The sequence below is a fragment of the Platalea leucorodia genome (genome assembly GCF_965183815.1).
Source record: "Platalea leucorodia genome assembly, chromosome: 1".
NCBI lineage: Eukaryota > Metazoa > Chordata > Aves > Pelecaniformes > Threskiornithidae > Platalea > Platalea leucorodia.
In genome coordinates, this window is record NC_138823.1 from 158,401,631 (window position 1) to 158,422,771 (window position 21,141).

Genomic DNA, 21,141 nt, shown 5'->3' on the forward strand with positions numbered 1-21,141 from the left:
CAGTTCCTTGAATCTTTGCTGGAAACCCCCAACATCAATTGGATGGTGACATTTTATTTACGTGTGAATGATGTCTTTCTTAGAGAGGACGAAGTGTTCTCTGGAAGTGCCTCTCTCTCTCTATCAGATGTAGGGAAAGTAGGCAAGAAGCTTTTACTAAATACCTAATTTTCAGATGTCTAAAACCGCATTATGAATCCACCTTTGGAATGCAGAGTGCGAAATATAGGCAGTAGCCAAACCTCATCGGAAGTTCTGGGTAATTTTTCCTTTATGCTCATCCTTCTTTGTTTCCATGGGTCCGTCTCCCTTCCTCCTCTACCTTTGAGTCATCTGCCTCATCAGTGGTGTCCTTTAATAACCTGCCATTTATGCAGTGACATTATGCTGCTTTCGGAAGAGACCTTTCTTCGTACTTGAACAACATTTTATATTATTCCTTTTCCTCTAATTTTTTTTTTTTGCCTGTTCTAATATTATTGTTTTCTCTAAAAATCCTTTCCTTTTATTTTTTCATTATTCATGTAATGTTCCATTTTTTAATCTTTTCAATCTCTCCAGTTTTGCTGTCATAACCTTGTTCAGCTCTGTTGTGATGACCATGTAGCTTTGTGTGCCACAAAAACTAAGCAATAAAGCCCAATTTTGAGTTTGTTTTGAATTTTCCCAAATTTCTGTGTTTCTCTTCTCCACTCCACTCCAGTGCTTTTGGGCCATGATTCATCAGCTGAACATGTCTTGAAGTGCTTTGCTGCATAAGAACAAACTGAACCAGAAATAAAAATGCTTTGCTGAACCCAGGTCTGAGGGATAATGGTACTCTTGAGGATGGCAGCCTTTCCTCATAAAAACATGCAGTACCTATTTCAAGTGAGGGTTTATCAGTATTTCAGAAATGTCAGGATGTGTAGAATCACTGTCTTTGAAGTTATTATATAGATATATTTATAATCATAGCAAAATTTAAGTAGGAAGGGACCTCTGGAGGTCATTAGGACAAGAACCAGTGTAAAGCAGTGCCAAATCTGAAATTTGGCTTCTTGAGGCCCCGCTCCACCTGAATTATGATAATCTCAAAGAAAAAAGATTCTACAGTCTCTCAAGGCAGCCTGTCCCAACACTCAACCATCACTTACTCACTAAGAAAATAGTTTTTTCTTTCTGTCCAACCAGAATTTCCTTTGTAGCAATTTGCCTCAAGTCCTTTTGGTATGAGCCTCTGCAAAAGTCTGGCTCCATCTTTTTTACAATCCTGCCCAAGTAGAAGTCAGCAGCAGTTAAATCGCCATTTAGACTTCTCTTCCCCAGGCTGAACAAACCCAGTGGTCTCAGCCTCTCCTTGAATTCATGTTCCAGCCCTTTTGTGGCCCTTCTCTGGTCTCTCTCTGGTTTGCTGATGTCTTTGTTGTGCTGGAGACCTAGAACTTTGCATAAAGGACCTGAAACTATTACATGAGTCAGTCACCAAGTAAAAAATCAGTAGCTGCAAAACATTGCATCTGGCTATATAAAGCAAAATGCTGGTAAAGTTCTGCAAAGTCGAAGAATAACCATACAGAAATGCCCTCCGTTCCCATAGTGTGCAGCAAAGCAACAGAAAGGCACCAGGGAAATTCAAATTATGAAACATTCTTGATGAAATATTAATAAAACCATACTATGGTCTTAATTGCTGTAATTTAACACCCTGTATGGTATAAATATTTTAGAAACATGGTAAAATGGAACATTAAGAAGGGGTCAAGGGATAATAATATACATTAATCTTGATTGGCGGAGATGTATACCTCATACTTAATTTATGTTTATACTACTGTTCTATATTCATTTTTGAAGAGTAGTGAGTGGAATAAGCTATGTGTATGTATCTTATATTGAGGCATACATGTTATATGTGTACGTGTAGATTAGTGTAGGTATTTATAAAGTAAAGGGCTCTGGCTTATTATATATATGTATATATTAAAAAAAAGGAATTTTAAATTGCTTTCACAAGAACGTCCTCTCCTTTAGAAATCAGTCACAGATCTAGCCGTCTACAGGAGCAAAGGGGTGAAGAAATATGCAAACCACCTTCTCACAATTCTTTCCTGAGGAAGTCATTATCTGTACTGCCCTTGTAATAGCCACCTTTCTTTTTCAGTGGCAAATATTTCTTTTCAGGCTGGTTTCCATATATTCGCATCAAGGGGAAGCTCTGGAAACAAGCCCGTGCTGTGGCCACGCTGTCAGGGAGGGGAGAGCGCTGCAAGGATGGCTTCACGCGCAGCCTTAGGTGTACTTTACAGCCTGCCTTGGTAGGAGAAAGTCTGCCTGCCAAACGGAGCAGTCAGAGAGAAGTCAGAAAACATTTCACTGAGCTTTTAACTCTCCTATAGATTTTCACCCCATAAGGAAGCTATTGTGCTAATTTTTGCAGAAAATAGGATGCAGAAATTGCTTGAAATTGCTGGCACTCTAATAGTGACCTATGCCCATGTATGCATAAAGCGGATAGGCATTTCATTTACATTTATCGTAAATTGTATGCAGTAATGATTTCTATGTGTTAAATTGCATAATCCATACAAGTCTGACAGTCTCATAAAGGCTGTGGGCTGATGTCCTCTTTTGAATGCATCAGTGCCAATGAAAGAGGTTATCGTACCCTTGACAAAGATTACCGCTGTCTTCTATCTGCCGGTGGAACTGCTCCTGCAATCACTCTCCAAACTATGTCAGTCAAAATTTACCAGGTAAAATCAAATAGTTTAAGTAGCAGATTTTTTTGTTAATCATGCACATTTTGCCAAAAAAGGATAAGGGGCTACTCACAAGAGTCCATAGCTGGCATTTTGATGGCCAGTAAAACTCTTTTACCATCAGGGCTAGTTCCTGATACACAGTATTAGTCCACAGCCTCACACCATCAATTCATCTGTCTTCCTTAGTTCTAATATTTCTGCCGTTGCTTATGATTGCTTTAAAAAAAACCCAGCGTGACAGAAATGTTTTTCTTTCTGAATGTAGAATTCTTCCACAAAGCGCACAGAGGTCTGAGATACAGAATGGCATTTTGCCTAATGAGAGGTTTATAATCTGATTTATAATCCACTCGGATTGAACTGGCACCACAGGGAGTGGGACAGTCCAGGTATCCTTTTTCACGCTTTGTAGGCATGTCCTAAAAAATGTTTTCATAGCATTGTAAGAGGAGAGATGGTGCCAGCAGAAACTCATGCCAGTAAGTACTGGGTTAAGCCTGCTGCAAAAGAAAGACCTCTCCCTCACGCCAATTACACAAAAGGAAAGCTTTGCCTTTGCTTCCAGCGCTTCTGGGAGAGCTGATCAGAGTGCCCTTTCCTGCCATTTCTCCTTATTTTAAACACTGCCAATAAGTCTCTTCTGCTCCTCTAAAGAGTGAAACGGTGAAAGTGCTGCAGCTTTTAAAGGATTTATAAGGCTTAGCTGGTCACATCACATCCTGTGCCAAAAAAGAAGAGAAAGAATGATGTGTGGATGGATGTTGCTTTGGTATTCTGTTGTCGTGTTGCCTAATAGCAATTCCTCGTTATTTGTACTCCTCTCTCTCTAGCCATTTACTGTCTCCAGTTGTTTGGTAGATATAAGCTCTTTCGCACAGGAACCACGTTTTAGTTGTATGTTTGCACAGTGTCTTATCTATGAGGATCCTGGCCATGAGAAGAATTTGTAGGTGATGTAGTAATAATATTTTGAGTACAACTTCAGCAGTCCTGGCTGCCTAAAATAAGGATGACTCTGGGGAGGGGAGAAAAAACATGTGGAAGCACTCACGGGGGTTTTGAATTTCTGGTAGCTACTGAACAAGCTCTGAAGAAAGGTCTTCAGAGATGAGTGATAGAAACTTTAACCTTTCCCTGTAAAGCTGTCTCCAGGATCTGCAAAGCAGCCATTCTTCACATATTTAGATCTTTCCTGTTAAATCCTTCTTCTCCTCATTCCCATCCAGTGTGCATACTTGCACACACACATGCACATGCAAATTCTGTAAATGCATTTAGAACCCAGTCATCCCTGTAGGCAAGAATTTACCCTCCTTATTTTGCAATTCACCCATCCAAGGATAAACATAATGCTTTTTTATGTTATGATTAAAGTTTATTTTCTTTAAAAAATATTGGGCCTATATTTCTGAACAATGAGCAGGCTTCACTGAATCTTCCATTTTTTGCCAATTTAAAGAAATTCTTTTAAAAGTAACAAAGTAGCCTTAAAAGTTTTCATTAAGGCAGAATTATGAAAAATTATTGTGAAAAATGATGGGCAAGTTAACATCGCCCCTATTCACTCTTACCTGAAAGCTTTATTGTGACTCCTGTTACTAGTGACATCCTTGGTAATATTTTCATTTTATTCTGAGGGCACAGCAAATAGATTTTGTTAGTGAATGACCTTGTGCATTAGCTGTGTTATTCATGATTTAGTGAGCCAGTCAGTTGAAATATTGCTAATGTTTTCCCAACTCAGTCTTGTTACATTTGTGCCACGAGGATGACATTAAGTGTAGTTGTAGATGAATAACAAATAACATGGCTTGTAGTTGTGTTTTGGATCATTAAAGAAATGAACCTACAGGGTACTGTTTTATTAAGTGAAGAAATAACTGAAAAAAATGATAATTCTTGAATGTATATTTATTAAAAATAACAACAGTTTGGCATGCTGAGAATTAGTCGTACTGCCTCTTAAATTTTTCATATACCAGTGCAAACACACTACAGTGTCCGTCCAAAGATTTTGACAGATTTTAAATAAGAGTAAGAATAATTCATACATTTCAGGCTGTTTATATGAGAAGACTCAAAGTGGTGCAAGCAGGAGAATGCTAAAAAAGTACAGCATAACAAAGGTAAAGTTTAATAATTAGAGGCCAATATCTGTATTTTTAAATATTATATATTATAATATCAAAGAGGGTCAGTGTACTTTCCAGGGAGACCTTCAGGAGGAGTGGGTCGCTTCTTTAAAAGTGCAATGACTGTTCTTGGTTTTCTTTTCCTGAGTCCTTTGGTTTGTTTTATGTTGAAAAATAATAGAAGCTATAGAAAAAATAGCTGGTAGGCTTCTGGAGAGATGGTCTAGTCCTTTCCCTTGCCCCAATAACACATCATCTATTATAAAGAAACCACACAAGGTCAGTTAAATTCCAGATAACTGGGTTTCCTCAAGTTCTACAAAGCTACAACCATAAGTAGCAACTTCTGGATCATTTCAATGGTTCTTTCTGCTTATAAACCACCCCAGTTAATATTGCTAGAAAAGTGAGAACAGGGGAGAAAACTGTATTTTAGATACTACTATTCCTGGACACTAGGTAGGTAAATATTTTTCTTCCCATTAGATGGAGATGGCCATAGAAGCTTATATTTTTTCTACTTTTTTCTAAAGCATTAGAAGGACAAGGAACAGATCTTACGTATTTTTTTTTTTTTTAAGAAGACAGACAGTTCTTATTTAAAAATAATAAAACACAAAAAGCAGATGCAGTGGATATCCTGAGGGATCAAAATGAAGTATACGGAAGGAGAGAATATTCAAATAGAAGCAAAAAGCACATACAAAACTAGAATATGTAGCTACCCTTGAAAAGCTGAGTAACTGCTATTATCTGTTTGATTTTTTTTTGGTAATATTTTCATCACAAGAAAATTGAAACAATCTGTTGAATTCTTGGCTATAAATAAAAGGCAGCAGCAAAACTGTTCTTTTATAATGCTATTCCAAAAACCTGTCTATTTAAAAGGAAAGAAAAGAAGCTGTGGCCTTAAGTTCATTTTATGGGATGTTACTTTCCACAGTGTTGTGAAGGTGAGGAAGCAAAGACTTCCCTGCACTAAGAAGGGCTGAGACAGATCCAGGTGGTCCCTCTTACCCGCTCATCCCCTGGGACCACGAATCTTGCCTTCTGATTTGTAAATGTTAAGATTAAACACACAATGGTGAACTTCAATGTTAAGCTAACTGGGACTTTAAAAAGTACAATTAAAAAGTTGATCTAGGCATTAGCAATCAGCCCAGAAAGAAGCTTGCTAAGAAAAATTGTCTGCGCTTGCACCAGTACTCGTGTCACTTTGGTCTGCTTGAATGTATTCTGTCCTAGCTTCAGCTCAACATACTGCAGCTTGTTTTATCAGAATTTTCTGTACAGAGCTGAAATTTGTCAAAGAATATTTATGTGAACAAATTTTGATGTGAAAGGTGGAATGACACTTCTTTTTTCATTTTCTGCTAACACTGGCTGAATTGGTACACCTTTAGCTATAAATAATGGATAAGTGTTTTAAGTATGCAAGCAAATCGTTACACATGCATGTGCTGCCTTCCATCAAGTAATGTGCAGCATTGAATTATCACTGTTAAAATGGTCAATAGTATTAACAATTGTCACTGTTAAGAATTCATTGAAATATAGTCTGTATTTGTAAAACATACATAGCTGAAACAGTTATTTTTGTTATTAGTACTCAAAACACTTCTACTGATGTACATCAACTTCCTTATATTATTTAGGAGAATATTTTTGAAAATGGGTTTCTGAAGCTCTGCAACTAAATATTTAGAATAGATAAAGGTTTTTCATTTCTACAGTTCTAATTCATAAAAACTGGTTTTGGTCAGACTTCAAGAACAGAACCATCACCTTGACACCACACTTTGAAAGGTCTAGCACTGGACAGCAGTAGGAAGACAAAGATAAATTAAAATAAAGTTAATTCATCTGTAGATGTGGCGTTGTCAGTAAGACTGTTTTAGAATCATAGAATATCTCAAGTTGGAAGGGAACCTTCAGGACCTGATGGTCCAACTCCCTGCTCCTCGCAGGACTACCTAAAACTAAACCATAAGACTAAGAGCATCATCCAGATGCTCCTTGAACTCTGACAGGCTTGGTGCCATGACTGCTTCCCTGGGGAGCCTGTTCCAGTGACCGACCACCCTCTCAGTGAAGAACCTTTTCCTAATGTCCAATCTGAACTTCCCCTGACGCAGCTTCCTTCCTTTTCGTCATGTCCTCTCACTGGTCACCAGAGAGAGGAGATCAGCACCTCCCCATCCACTAACCCTGCATGAGGAAGTTGTAGACTGGCATGAGGGCACCCTTCAGCCTTCTCTTCTCCAAGCTGAACAAACCAAGTGACCTCAGCTGTTCCTCATACGTCTTGCCCTCAAGACCTTTCACCATCTTAGTTGCCCTCCTCTGGACCCACTCTAATGGTTTGATGTCCTTCTTATACTGAGGCACCCAAGGCTTCACACAGTTCTTGAGGTGGGGCCACACCAGTGCAGTGTAGAGTGGGACCATCACCTCCCTCAACTGTCTAGCTATGCTGTGCTTTACTGCTAAATTATTTTGGAGCTTACATATTTATGTTTCTTACAAAGGTTTGCCTGTGGGGGGAAAAAAAATTGATTGGTTGACCCAACAGGCCCTTCCAGGTCTGTATTTATATATGATGAATAAATTATATGTCTCAGGTTGGGGTAAGTCAATCTCTGATGACAGTTATTTACTTCTCTTGACTAGTGAAGGAACCTTGACTTACATCTTAGTTGAGACAGTTAGTAGAGATGGGTCCCACTATTAACATAAAAGCTCCAAAGAAATAAAAAAATGTTATTTCATATATCCCAAACTCCTTTATTACAATTTAAATATCACATTTTAGAATAGCAGTGTGGTTATTTTAAAGGGCAGTTAAGGGAAAACGTACAATTGAGCAGCTATTTATGAAATAAGTAAAAATAAATCAATGCAAGCAGTCAGACAGAAATAATGTATTTAAGATACATACCTAATCTATGCAAACAGACAGCTACATGAGGTCCTGATGTACCAGGTCTTTGCTGCTCTATCCTTAAATATTATCTGAGCATGGGACTTTAGGGACGTGGGAGGCAGATGGTTTAGAGAGGGGAAAGTGACATTGTTTTAGTGAATGAGTCTAAAAAAATACACAGCCCTTGCCAGCTACTCAAGTATGGGCCAATTTTTCTCTTACAGCAACATGCAGTGCTGTTATTTGCCTGACAAATGGATTTTGTGTGTATTTTTTGAACAGAATTAAAAACAAACAGAGGTGGAAAATTGCTTGATTGTGTGCATGTAGGTTTGGCTGTCTTGTACCCAAAATTGTGAGAATGCAAAGGTGCACTGGGAGTGGTGAACATGGCCTGCATTTCCATCTGCTGGTTTTATTGGCTAGAGCAGGTTGTAAAGGATGTGCGCCCTCAAAATTGCTGGAGATGCAAACGATATTTTAAATTACTCCAGGCAGCAAGGTACTGCATCTGAACAGATTGAAAGCTGAAATGTTGATATCAGAAATTAAATTAATGCACGTGAGATTGAAACAATATCTAATTAAAATCACTTGAAAAATTACTTGAAAATTGAATATGACATAATATTTAGCAGGCTGTCGCTAGTACAGCTATGCGGCTTTGACTTTCCTGCAATCATTTTCATTCCAGGCCTGGCTGCCAGTTAACTAGAAATTACACATGGAGTAACTACCTCACGCCATCGCCCAATAAGGCTGGAAGACAAAATACCTTTTGTCTGCATCCTGTGTACTTGTCCTTCACTAATTGAATTGTAGAATTTAGTAAAGGGATCCTTCTCCTTGTATCTGGCCACTTGAGTTAGTCATTATTGTTTCAAGCTGGAGCATTTTGAATGCTCATGTTGTGTTTTTGACTTATTTACTTGCAGCCTGATGCTACTCCTGCCCAGGGAGAGGAGTTACAGACTCACAGACTGTAGCTCCTGGCAGGAGTGCCCAGGGCTGGGGGTCTCCACACACCATCCTGTAGACATATGCCAAAGTCAGGGAAAGTTTACCTTGTATTCCAGAAAGTTTATTTTTCTGATCATGGTGGTACCTAAGTATCTAATTCAAAGTTCATTAAAGTACTTTTTAATTACTTCCGACGAAGGAAAGTGAATGAGGTGGGAAAAACCTACCTAACATCAAGTTGTTCTGCAGGGAAAACACTTAGACAGTGCTGAACTGACAGTGTGGTTTTCCTCTGTCCCATTCTCATTTAATGGTGTGAATGCCGCAGCAGTTTCAGGAGATGCATCAACTGTGCAAATTCAGATTTACTCTGGGACTGTGTTCTTCTCAACAAGCAGAGACCCCAAATATTATGGGAATCCATTTTCATTGAATTGCAAGGGACCAAGATTTTAGTATCTGTTATGTATATGCATGTCACAGTGCCTGGGTCTGCCAAACATAAAGGCAGCCTTTCGGGCCCACCCTATGAAGTATCTTTCCATATAATCTGGGGTTTTTTTGTAGGGGAGGAGAAAGCAAAGGGTAACAATGTAAATAAATACAACCTCTGCTTATGTTAGATTTGGGAAAGTTGTTAAAAAGATAAAAGCTGTAATAAACACTTACCGTATCTCTGGATTTCCCTTCCTCCTTTTCCCTTTCCTTTCCTCAAAGAGGGGAAAACAAATGAAATTCTTCTGAATGTGGCTCTATGAAAGGAGCTTTGCAACAAGCTGTTGGGAAGAAGGTGGTTGTTGTAGAATTCATCTGACAGCCTACAGTAAATCTGAATTAATTGCCCTCCACCACTTTATTGACTGAAGGTCCAGTCAATATAGTTAGTGAGTCTAGGGCATGAATTGGCTGATTCTAAAATGAGCATGTAACAGAGGTCGGGGAATCATATGTCTGTGAGTACTTTTTTCTACATTTAATTAAATACAGCACATCCTCAAAGTCAGATTCACAGCAGAAAAATAAGGTTTCCTTGTGAGTGACACCGTCTTCCCACAACTACTTTTCATAGTTGAGGATGATTTGTTCTCTGGGGCAGGTAAATCCTGCAGCAGCACAGGAGACAGACCCAGGAAGCCTCACGCAGAAACCATTCCCTCATCCCGCTTGTGCCCGTGTGCGCTCCCATGAGTAAGCTGGAGGGTGCGGTTGTGCTTGGCAACCTGCTTTATGGCAAACCTTTGTAAACCACTCATTTTTCAGGGCTTCCTTCTTCCAAAAGTGCTGTAATGAGACTGGAGGTCTGCTTGAAGCCCTATTAAACTTGCTTCTCCTAATAACCGATGGACTCTAAGTTTAAACCTGCCAACTACCAAACTAGACACTCAAATTCCTGACTATGCCATTGACAGATAACTTTGCTAAAGGAAATAAACAGCCCTCAGAAAATACATCAGACCTCCCTCCGGTTAGTGAAGACTATGAACAGTGACAATCCCTGCCCTTAAACACTGAGTAACACCCTCATCGTGCTCTCTAATAGAGCAAAGCCATTAAGTTGTCCCCATTGTAATTTAGATCACAGAATAGACTTCCACAGATTCTTTCAGGTTAAAATAACTGGTATACAGAGAGTAGGCAAAATTATTCCACTGTAGCTACGTGCTTAATTATATGGAATACTGCATAAATTGTCAAGTGCAAAGAATTATTCTGATAAATTAAAATACTAATTAAATAGGCTATTGCAGAATTTTGAGAACATTATAGGGCTCCGCTTCTTCAGGTAATTTGCATATCCTTCATCTAGTGAATTTAATTTAAAGGCCTCATTTTTTGTGTGTTTGGAAGCCCTTTTTGTTTCAGTGGAAGATTAAAAAAGGGATTTATATGTTGCTAACTAGGTTGGGATTTTTTTTTGCTTTTTTTTGAATAGCTGTTTTCATTATGCCTCTTTGCTGATGAGTTTGTCAGTTCTCCATTAGTATTTCAGGACTTTAAACTGTGGCCATAAAAAATCAACTTTGGTGGAATGTGCAGTACACCATGTTACCCAGAATTATCATTTCCAGTTCATAAAATTTGCAATAGAAACATCATCTGCTGTGTATTTTTGTTGGAATAAAAGCTAGCAGGTAGTACACTAAAATACTTTAAAAAAATTTAGGCCAGTCTTCAAAGATTAGTAGGTTGTTCTTAATATCTGAATTTATTCTCCCACCACTTCTTCCTCGTCTATCTGTAGGCTATTGACTATGTTTTATTGTCTAGAATTCTCAGTTATAGATAGAAAAAAATAAGTAGTTATATTCACTGTACAGCATCTTGAAGCAGCTGCTTGATCTGTAGTTGATGCTTCAGCTTCAGCACCCCCATTTTTGACAGAATTTCTTGACCTTCCTGAACTGCTTGAGTTCAAGGTTAGCTAAAATACGCTCCTGTACACGCCTGGAGTGAGCATGCCGGAGACTGTCTGCTGTGTCTCTCCCCGCAATCTGACAGTGCCTGAGCTTGACCACTTTCAGGTTATGATTTAATCAATAACACGTCGTGCCTTCATGCTTCCTAATTTTGGCAGGGTTTATGTCAGCATGGCTGTCAGAACTGTCCTTTGTGGTTTAGCCAATATCAAGGGGGAAAGGGGGGTGTTAAGTAAACTTTTTTTTTTAATATCAAAGCTTCAATAATTAAAGTCTGCAGGAAACCTATAAAAAGGAGGTCAAATATGTAATAGTAATTATAAAATTCAATGATTCAGCAGACACAATATTTTCTACTAACTGTTCATGCGGTAGGAAATTACACACTGGGATTTAAGCCTTGTTGCTTACTTACACCCATTTATTTTGCAGTCACTCTGCTGTGCAGTTTTCTTTATCCTAACCTGCCAAAGAATCATTTGTTGGACCATTCAGTTTCTTTGAAGGAGGCTGCAGAGCTTTCTGTTTTTATAAATCTTCTAAATTTTTTCATTGCCTAGAAATCTACCTTTAATGTCTATGCTGGATGTGAGGCGGTCAGTGTGGTAGCATGGCGCACCTTGGCAATGAAATGGCACTTTCAAAAGGGAGTGTGTTGTTACGTGACATGGCAGGTCATCAGCCGTCAGTGAAGCAACATAGTCCAGAGGCTATCTCAAGGCTGAAAATCAAGCTTGTTGGCAAAGATTTACTTATTTTTGGAAATTCATACTGCACAACATATACAACACAGTGAAAATGAGGCCTCAAATTGCATGGTCCAGGCCTGCCCTTCTCCTGTGGTCCCTGTGACTCTGGGTGGAATAAATATGTTTGTGAATGTAAAGCATGGCATAAACATTAAGTATGTGAGTATTGTATGCGGGTTTTAGGCTGTTATCCAGCAAAACATGCATTTAAGCTTTCTTAGGTTGGGACTCCATGTTCCTATCTGCTTAATAGGTAGCATATTAAAAAGAATCAAAAATAAAGATGTGTGGGTCTAAAAGGTGGACAGAGCTTTACTCTCCATTTAAATCAAGGGCAATATTCATCCCTTGCTGAAGGCAGTCAGAAAAATTCCTCTGTATTAGAATTACTTGAGGTTTCACTTCTTGAGTCTTTGCACATACAAACTCTTATGAAAATCTTTCCACATTTTGGATATATGAGGTGCGATTGAGTCCTAATGATATGACTCGCCTCTGAAATAAATGTGAGTCATTTGTGTTGCACTTTGGACAAACTAAATAAAGTATCCGTTCACAATAATATCGCTTCTGAGAATTGCCTGCTGCAATCTGAACTGTTGTGAATATGTTTTGAATGGCAACAATTAAAGAGTATTTTTCACAAATGAAAGAAAAATATATTCATTCCTTTCAGTATTTTTATGTAAATTTACAATGTACAATATGTTCTAGCACACTTCTTGTCCTTTCTGGTAGGAATGTTTCCTTTAGGCAACTTAAATTGAGAAGCTGAGTCTATCCAAATTCTGTCTGTGAACAAAGGAAAGAGAGAGGTGCCTGCAGATGTGTGTAAGATATGTGGGATGACTCATCGTATTAAATGTCCATCCCTTTCCATTGACTGCAGAGAAAACCTAGATGACTCACTTGGATTACATAGTCAATGACTAGACGGCTAAAGGGAGGAGAGTTTAACAAGGCTGTAAGGCTTCATTTCTACTCATAAATAAATCAAGCCAGGTGCCTGGGTTTTGGCCATAAGTCCAACTGACACAGTTTGCATCTAGAAGGTTAAAGTCTTCCCATCCAAAATGGGATGACCTTACCCATACCCCCATCTGGGAATAATCTCATCCTTGTGCTGTCCCCAGAACTGTGGTTGGGCATTGTTTTGTGAGAATAGTAGCAGGCAGAGGCCAAAATCATGTCAAGACCATAGTAATGATTTAAAAGTATGGGCAATGGTAACACAGTGCTCAAGTTCATGCCCTGGAAATGTTTGGGTTACAAGTATAGATGTAGTCTTAGTGATTACTACCTCTATTTTGCATTTAGCTGTTTTATGCTGGGTTACTGTATTTTTTGTTTTGAATGCTTTTACTGATATAGAAGCTGATAAATAGGGAAAATGTAAATTTTGAAAAGGAAAATATTGTGCGTTGCATCCTGATGTTGTGAGATAAACTGTTTATCTTACCTGCTAGGTAACAGTCTGTCATTTGTTGCAAAACGTCCTACACAGTGACAGTGCTGTTGCAATGGTAAGGTGCTGCCCTGCTCTTCGCTGCAAGGAAGACAGTGGGAAGTTTCCACTGAAGAGAACTTTCCAAACTTATTGTGTATATATGTGAAATGTGTGTGATACTGTGTATATAAGGGAACTAGAATTAGTTTGGCTTTCTTTTTCACATAAAAATGAACAATTAATGGCATATATAAGTATTCAAAAAACTGACTAGCAGAGTTGCTATCAGGGAAAGATATTCCTTGGATGCCATAGGTAGGAACTGTTATGAATTTACTGATGGAGGAAAGAGGGTTGGTTATACTGTAAATGCTGCAAAATTGTGCATATTCCAACTTTCCCGTAACTCTTTCAATCTCTATTTACCTTACAGCCATAAACAAAGAGAAGCTTGAAAAAACAACTGGACTGAAAATTCTGCAGACTGGTGTGGGGGAGGTAAGTCACTTGGGGGCATTTTACACTCTCAAAAACATTTTAATTGTTGTTTTTTTTAAGAAGTCCTAGAGCTCATGAACGTTTGTGAGCTACCAGTCTGATAGTGCTAAGGGCCTTTTTATGATACAGTTGCATCTGTCAAAATACAATCTGCTGCACAAATAGCGCTGTATCCCACAGAGAAAAAAATACCATCCTTATAAGAAAAGTGCAGCCGGCTTTAAGAAATGCAGTTTTTTGCTTTGTTGTATCACAGGAACAAAATCCCCAAAGATGAGCACAGCAGCTGAAGTCGTTGTATTATTCCCCTTGGTTTTGATGGAGTGTTATCTCATCTAGATCAATGAAAGTTTAAATTTGGGGTAAAGAGTCTTCAGATGTTAGAGAGAATCTGACAGTGAATGACTTGCTTATTTTGGATGTAACTTGAAACATAAATAAAACATGTGTCTGTTATTATGGTGATATCATGAAGCAAAAACTCCACTAAGCAGTTCATCATTTATTAATAAAGATGATGCTATCTGCTAAGAACCTTGTATGAACTACAGTTGATTGCTAATTCTCCTGCTAATTTTGTGTACACAGTTACCGGTTTTTTCCTTTTCATTTAAGTAATTTTGCTAGTGGTGAATGCTCACAGGGCTAGACAAATGCCTTTTTCTTGTGATTACATTATTCTCAGTATTAAGAATAATGAATTTGTAACTTGTAATATACTGAAGGAATTTACTTTTTTTTTCTTTTTTTACTGATTTTCATTTTTTATCTTTCTAATTTTTATCAGTTCACACCTAAGAACTTAACTTTCCAGGATTTCTGAGGTTCTTTGTGTAACTTTATTCACATTATTAAAAGACTTGGTCCTGAAAAGGTACCAACACTGAGACCTGCTGAGATGCTCAGGGTCAAAGCTGTAAGAATTAGCCTTGGAAACAAACATAGGTGAAATAATCAGAAAATGAAAGCCAGCATCTCTCCTTAACTGGAACTGATTTAACTAGTTGAGGTTCTCAAGGGTACATAACCTCAGGAGCTGGGAAGCGTATCCTGGAGAATGGATGTGCACTTCAGGCGGTGTCCTGACTTCAAGCCAGAGTGAAGCTTGCATTTGTGCTATCTGCAAGCCCTAGTTTCTGCTAAGTAACAGGAGAACCAGCACTGTGGCATAGACTATGGAAGCCACATTCAGTAAAATTTTACCCAACAGGACCCCTCATGCTAATGAAATACATCCATGTATTTTGTCCGATGCCAGTCATTGAATGGATTCCAGTTGGCTTCAAAGTCAGCTGGAAAATGAAAGCACAGTTCACTTCAGATGCTTACTGTTAAATGAATTGTTGTCTTATATGTGGTCAGGGGAGAAAGAAAGGACTTTTGGATATTTGAAATGCAAGAAGTTGTCACTTGTTAAATGCATCATTAATCCATATCATAGTAATAGGGTTGTTGTAAACATGGTAGTCTAAGGATGTACTGGAGATACAGCCTCAAGGACTTCCTAGCTTTTTTTAAGACCAGCTAATAGCACTGGAAAAAATGGACAAGTTCTTAGGCTAGAGATCTCCCCAGTCTGGTTCTTGTGCTTAGTTTAGTAGAAGTCACTGCAGAACTCACCTCCGATATATTTAGGCTGTCATAGCTTTTAAAACTTCTGGTGATACTACTTGGATTAATAAAGACTTTGACAGAAGGTTGTACTTTGCACTTTGCCAAATATGTATTTTTAGAAGGCAAAAAGTGAAAATGAATTAACTGAAGGGAAGCAGACATTTCAGTCTAAATATATTCCAGGCTACATCTGAGATATGGTGATCAGCAATGAAAGAACGAAGTGATTTGGAGCATTAAGGTGATGGAAGAACATTTATTCAGCTGCTTATATATTTTGTAGGATGTGAATTCTCCCAGCTGTGTACATTCCCCATTCTAAGTCTTATCAGATATGATTGTGTACATAATGAATACATTTCTGCAGTCTCACCTACATGAAAAATAATGGAGTGCTGTAACCAAGCTGTTTCGTTGTTGATAGGGTATCAGATTCAGGCTATTTCAGGTTAAATCTAACTATGTTAATCCAGTTTTGCAGTTTGTTTTTGATTCACCCTGGTGTTTAACAGTGTCAAAATAATAGAAAGCACATATTTTAACATAATGAAGGAGCCTTTTGTTGAATAAGGATTTCTTTTTCTTCACATTGTAGGAATGGAATTATATGTAATGGTAACTGTAAATCAAAGTCAAGATGCTCAAATCAAAAGTACTTAGAAAAAACTCTTTAGTTTCAGAATGAGAAATGGCCTTTTGTTTGGACAGTAGGTCAGATTCATGACAAAGTTAATGGATATATAATCTTCACTTGCAGGACTGTAAAATAAAAAGGATTGATTTTGCATGGCAAGTTTCATATCTGAAATAGCTCAAGAGAAATATAGCTGAGATACTAGTAGCAAATGGAGCAGCTGTATAAACAAATGCAGGAACTGTTCTAAGATCAGCAATAATTCATGTGTTGCTCTGGACAGTGGAATTTGTTTTAGGTGTTGATCTATGATAACAGGATTTGTGCCTCAGTAAGAAATGTGTAGACACCAATGACTACCCAGGCCTTGGCTGCGGTAGAAGGAAATTGCCTCTTTCTCTGTGGAGAAAAGAAATGCTTCTCAGAGCTCCTCAATCTCTCTCATGCTCATGCTCTCTCTCAAGAAAAGCATTTCAAAAGCAACAACAGATTATAAAATTCACGCCAAGTTTACTGAGCCGTTCAGTCAAGTCTGGGGAGGGCTGATGAATTTCTTTTATGTCACTGCATAAACATGTGCTATGCAGTCATTAACAACACGGCTCTGGAGTTTACCACAGCTACAATACAGTTCATCATCTTTATGTCATGTAAAAGATTTCCACAGCTTCAGTGAGTTTTTTGGATACAGCTGAGGTTAGCTGTTGTGTCAACTTACGGCAGGCTCTGCTTTAGCAAGATTAAAAATGAGTTGCTTAGCTGCAACGTCAAAAGCTGCTCATGTGTCAGGACGTGGACTTAAAACTTCTATACTTTTCATGGGAAGGTTTGGATGATATAGTGCAAAACATTGTCTGGACTGCTGGTAAGCAGAACTTCTTTCACATCATTGTGGAACAACAGACCCTTACTGGTACTTCCACAGCAAATCCTCTTCAGCATCTAACATTTGCCAGCAGAATATTCAATGGTCCAGGGATCCAGAGAGTTGGATTGGAGTTTGAAGTGCTGTGTATCACTCTTAAAGTGCTAATTATCTTGGCACCTATCTTGTTTTTAAGAAGGCTATTATACCAGAAAACCAGGAATAACTGGTGTAGAGAAAAGCAACGGCCATACTGAAATCCTGAGGATGTTTGCATTGCTGTAGTACTGACTACCGCTGGAATGATATTTCCTAAGATGGTTATTTTCTATTTGGAGTTTTCCGGCACCTATAACAGCTCTAAAAATCCTATGCAGTAGCCCTCCAAGATTTGTTTGAGTCATTGTCATGCATGATGTTTGTGCCACACAAATTCATCATGAGCATTTCACACCTTCTTGGTTATTCAAATATGATGAAACTGCAGTTGTCTTTGAGGTATTTTCTTTTGATCTCCCACACATGAAATAAATCTCTGAAGTCCTAAGGTCATCTTCAGAAGTTCAAGAACCTCTTATAGTTGACTGTATGTGAGGGTATGAATGTAAGTGTTGTGATATCTATGTGTATATTTGCATAATACCATAAGAGGTACAGTACTGGTAAAAAGCCTGAATAGCTAAGCATTTAAGCAGGACCTGTAACTCTGTTCTCCTGGCTCCCAACCTGATGTGGACCATTGCATTTTGCAGAAATAGGAGCTGAGTTTGTTGCTCTGCATAGCTGAGCACCCCTAGGAGATCTTGGGGGCAGCTTTTGGTCTTACATGGAGGGAAAGCCTCCTTACCAGTAGCACGGCCCCACCTAACTCCTGCTGAGTTCAGGATTCAGCAGGGTTGGGAACCCCAGTCCCACGTAAATATTAGTCCAATTGGACTTGTTCCCAGGAGCTGCTCTCCAGCCCAAGGGAGCTCAGCAGATACCACAAACCGCTGCCCCGCACAGAGGTCATTGAGTAACCTGGAATTCCTTCCACATCCTTTAGGAACTCAACCACTTCTTTGTCTTTACGTGAGCACTTTTGAATTATTATAAAAGCGCAGCATTTTTCAGTTCAATTCCACTCTGAGCTTGGTTGTGACCAGAGTTTGTCTGGTTCAAGTCCAGCTCCAGTTTAAGAAAATTTCAAATAATGGTTCAAATGCAGTTACTATGGTATGGAATATTAACTGTTTATCCGGCTTTTGGCTGAAATTTGTTTTCAACAACAATTTCAGTATAATAGGTCAGGCTCTCCAATGGCTCAAGAAAGTGTAATGATTCAAATCAGGTTTTGGAGGCTAAGAGTCTGTGATTTGAATAATAAATTATCTGAATCAAGTCCTGAAACAAACTGAGGGAATAGCACTGTTTCTGTCTCGAACTAGTGAAACAGCACCCACCCTGGAATACATTATTTTAAATTAACTCTTCCAATTTGCCAGCAGACCTGCACAAAATACACTCATCACTGGAATTGTATAACTTTGTAGGATTTGAATCATGTATCTCATATGACAGACAAAAGAATTAGAATAGTTTTCTTAACCAAATAGAAATAACCCAAAATATATGTGAAATGAACACTTTGCTGTACCTCTAGGTGTTCTAAAATAGAGCAGCAATATTTTGACGTGTTTCAGGATATTCTCATTTAGAGATATTTTGATAGGTGTAGAATTATGTTGATGTTGCATGAAGTGATGTTACTACAATAAAGAAAAGAAATCTGCATTTAAAAATTCTAGTGAAGCTAGAGGACATGATAAGACAGACTTTCCAGTGATGTGCAAGCCTCTCTGAGACTGGAGTCAGATTTCTAACTTATTATGTTCCTTAGTGTTTCCAAATTTTGTCATTATTGTCTGTGTATCCAGATTTGACCCAGAATGATATTGGAAATCCATAAAAAATTGGACTGAGTGTAGAACTTTACAAATCATTTGTAATTGCTAAAGAATAAGGTGTCAGCTTTTTTCTGATCTTCTCTGACTACTAGGTAGAATGCTAAGGGTTGGCTTTGGCTTTTGGCTTGTAAAGACCAAATTAACCTGGGACCTACTCCAGCTGCCTTTCTTACAGTGACATCCTGGTAATCAGCAAATGCTCCTGATCTGGAGCAGGTATTGCACCCAGAGGTACACTGGGACAGAAAAGGATGCTGTACCCGAGATCACTTAGCTAAGGTAGCTCTGATACTGATTGCCATGTAGGAACAGCAGACATGCATACATAAATATTCAAGTTTTAGCCCAAGTCACAGGTAAGTTTTGCAACTTCTGTTGAAACCCATGCTCCTCTGACCAGAACTAATTAGGCTGAAGCTGAGCACAGGTGCATATGAGGGAACACACCTCTGGATTACAGTGTAAGCATTCTTAGACCAGGGGACACCAGGGAAGCTTTTTCCATGAGCCTGCTTTCAGCATCTTTTCCTACAAAACCCATGGCTTAGAGATCAACGAATTCATTTTTTCCTGTTACTTGAGATCTGTGATTGGAGATCCTGCAGACAGCTCTTGCTGTTGGCTTTTGCTGATCATTGTGGCTGCATTGATTAGCAGTTGAACAGAAATTTCCAGGAGGACAGTGTTTTGGAGCAACATACATTGTTATGGGCAAGGCATGCATCAGGTTACAGATGGGCTCTTTGCTTTTACTTTAAGGCTACATACACAAATAAGAATAATTATAATTAAATGAAAACTTTAAGGAGTACAATCTTAGAAATATTCTTGGTGAAGGCAAAATGAGCAAGACTTACTTTATCTCACACGCACAAATTATGGATTCGAAAGCTGTGTAAGCCTTAAAAATTCATAGATTGTATTTTACATAGAACGCTACTAGTAATATACTATTTTTATGGAGTCTTACTGACAGTGAATAATATCTCACTATTACAGTTTTGTGAGTACACATGTATAGTAAAGTGATGCTAATCAGAAGTTAGTCATATAGTAGCGTTTAGAAGTAATGCTTCAAGAGCTTTAAGGAATAAAGCTAAACAGAACATTAAATTTCTCCAAAGAGAATGATGGAGCTCTATGGCTCATTTATTTAAGATCTTGTATGTTTTTGCAAAATGCATTTTAGCTAATATTTAGAAATAATGTTAATGCTATTTATTAACTATTCATTATGGTACATAGCCCACTAGAGGGCTGCTTTTCAAATAAATTGCATCCAGAGTGTTAATAAACGGCAAAATAAAAACAAAAAATATGCAGCATGAATATGTATATTATTTTACCACATTATTTTGTCATATACCTTCTGTGACTGCATGTTGTATACAGAACATACTAAAACAATATAAATCATGGCCCCAACTCTGCAAACATTTAGAATATGCTTAGCTTTAAGCATATAGTTAGACTCTTTTTAAGCTACTGATAAGTTTAGAGTTAAAGAGATGCCTGGATGCTACTGAGACTGTCTTCTGTCACATATCACACCGTCTCTGGTTGTGGAGGGGCAAAGTTCCAATGTTTATACCCTGTATTTGATTTGAATATTGCATAGCAGAGGTATTTTGACATCTGAATGACAGGTCACAGCTTCAGTTTGGAAATCAGGTGTCAGCAGTAATTTCTTTTCTTGTGCTCTGATTGTGACAACGCCCTCCACCTTCTTTACAAATTTGTAAAGAACGCGACAAGGAAATGAGGAGATTATAATGGTAAGAAAAATACAACAAACCTGATTTTCAGAGACAACTATCAGTATATATTGATTTATGTTTTCCTCCTGAAACAGAATAAAAAGCACAAGTATTCAAGTGTCATGTTGGTTCATGAATTCCTTTACAGTAGCACTGTATGATTTAAAGGAGCAGAAGTGTCAAGTGATGTGGCAGTTGCCATGGCAACTACAGCAATTCAATTTTTATTCAGTATCATGTAAAATGAAACAAGATACGGTTTGCCTTGTGGCTTCAGGAACTTATGCATCCTACCAGTCTTGTTCCTTTTTGTCTTTTTTAACGTTGTTCTGTTAAAAAAGTGGCAAGCGTTTGTTTTAAGGATTTGTCTTGGTTTTAGGCCGTGTCATGCCATTGTTTTTAAAGCAGAGCTTCCCTTACAAACCATGATAGATCTGTAGAGAAAAGAGATTTAG

At 38.2% G+C, this 21,141-nt stretch overlaps 1 protein-coding gene across 1 annotated transcript in view; it reads left to right on the forward strand.

Moving 5' to 3' along the window:
• Positions 1-21,141, forward strand: part of PTPRN2 (protein tyrosine phosphatase receptor type N2) — a gene marked incomplete at both ends in the record, with an annotated part of 667,311 nt that overhangs the window by 414,831 nt on the left and 231,339 nt on the right. The window contains one exon of the mRNA XM_082310546.1: positions 13,806-13,870. Coding sequence (XP_082166672.1) covers positions 13,806-13,870 — 65 coding nt within the window. The remainder of the gene's footprint in view (positions 1-13,805; positions 13,871-21,141) is intronic.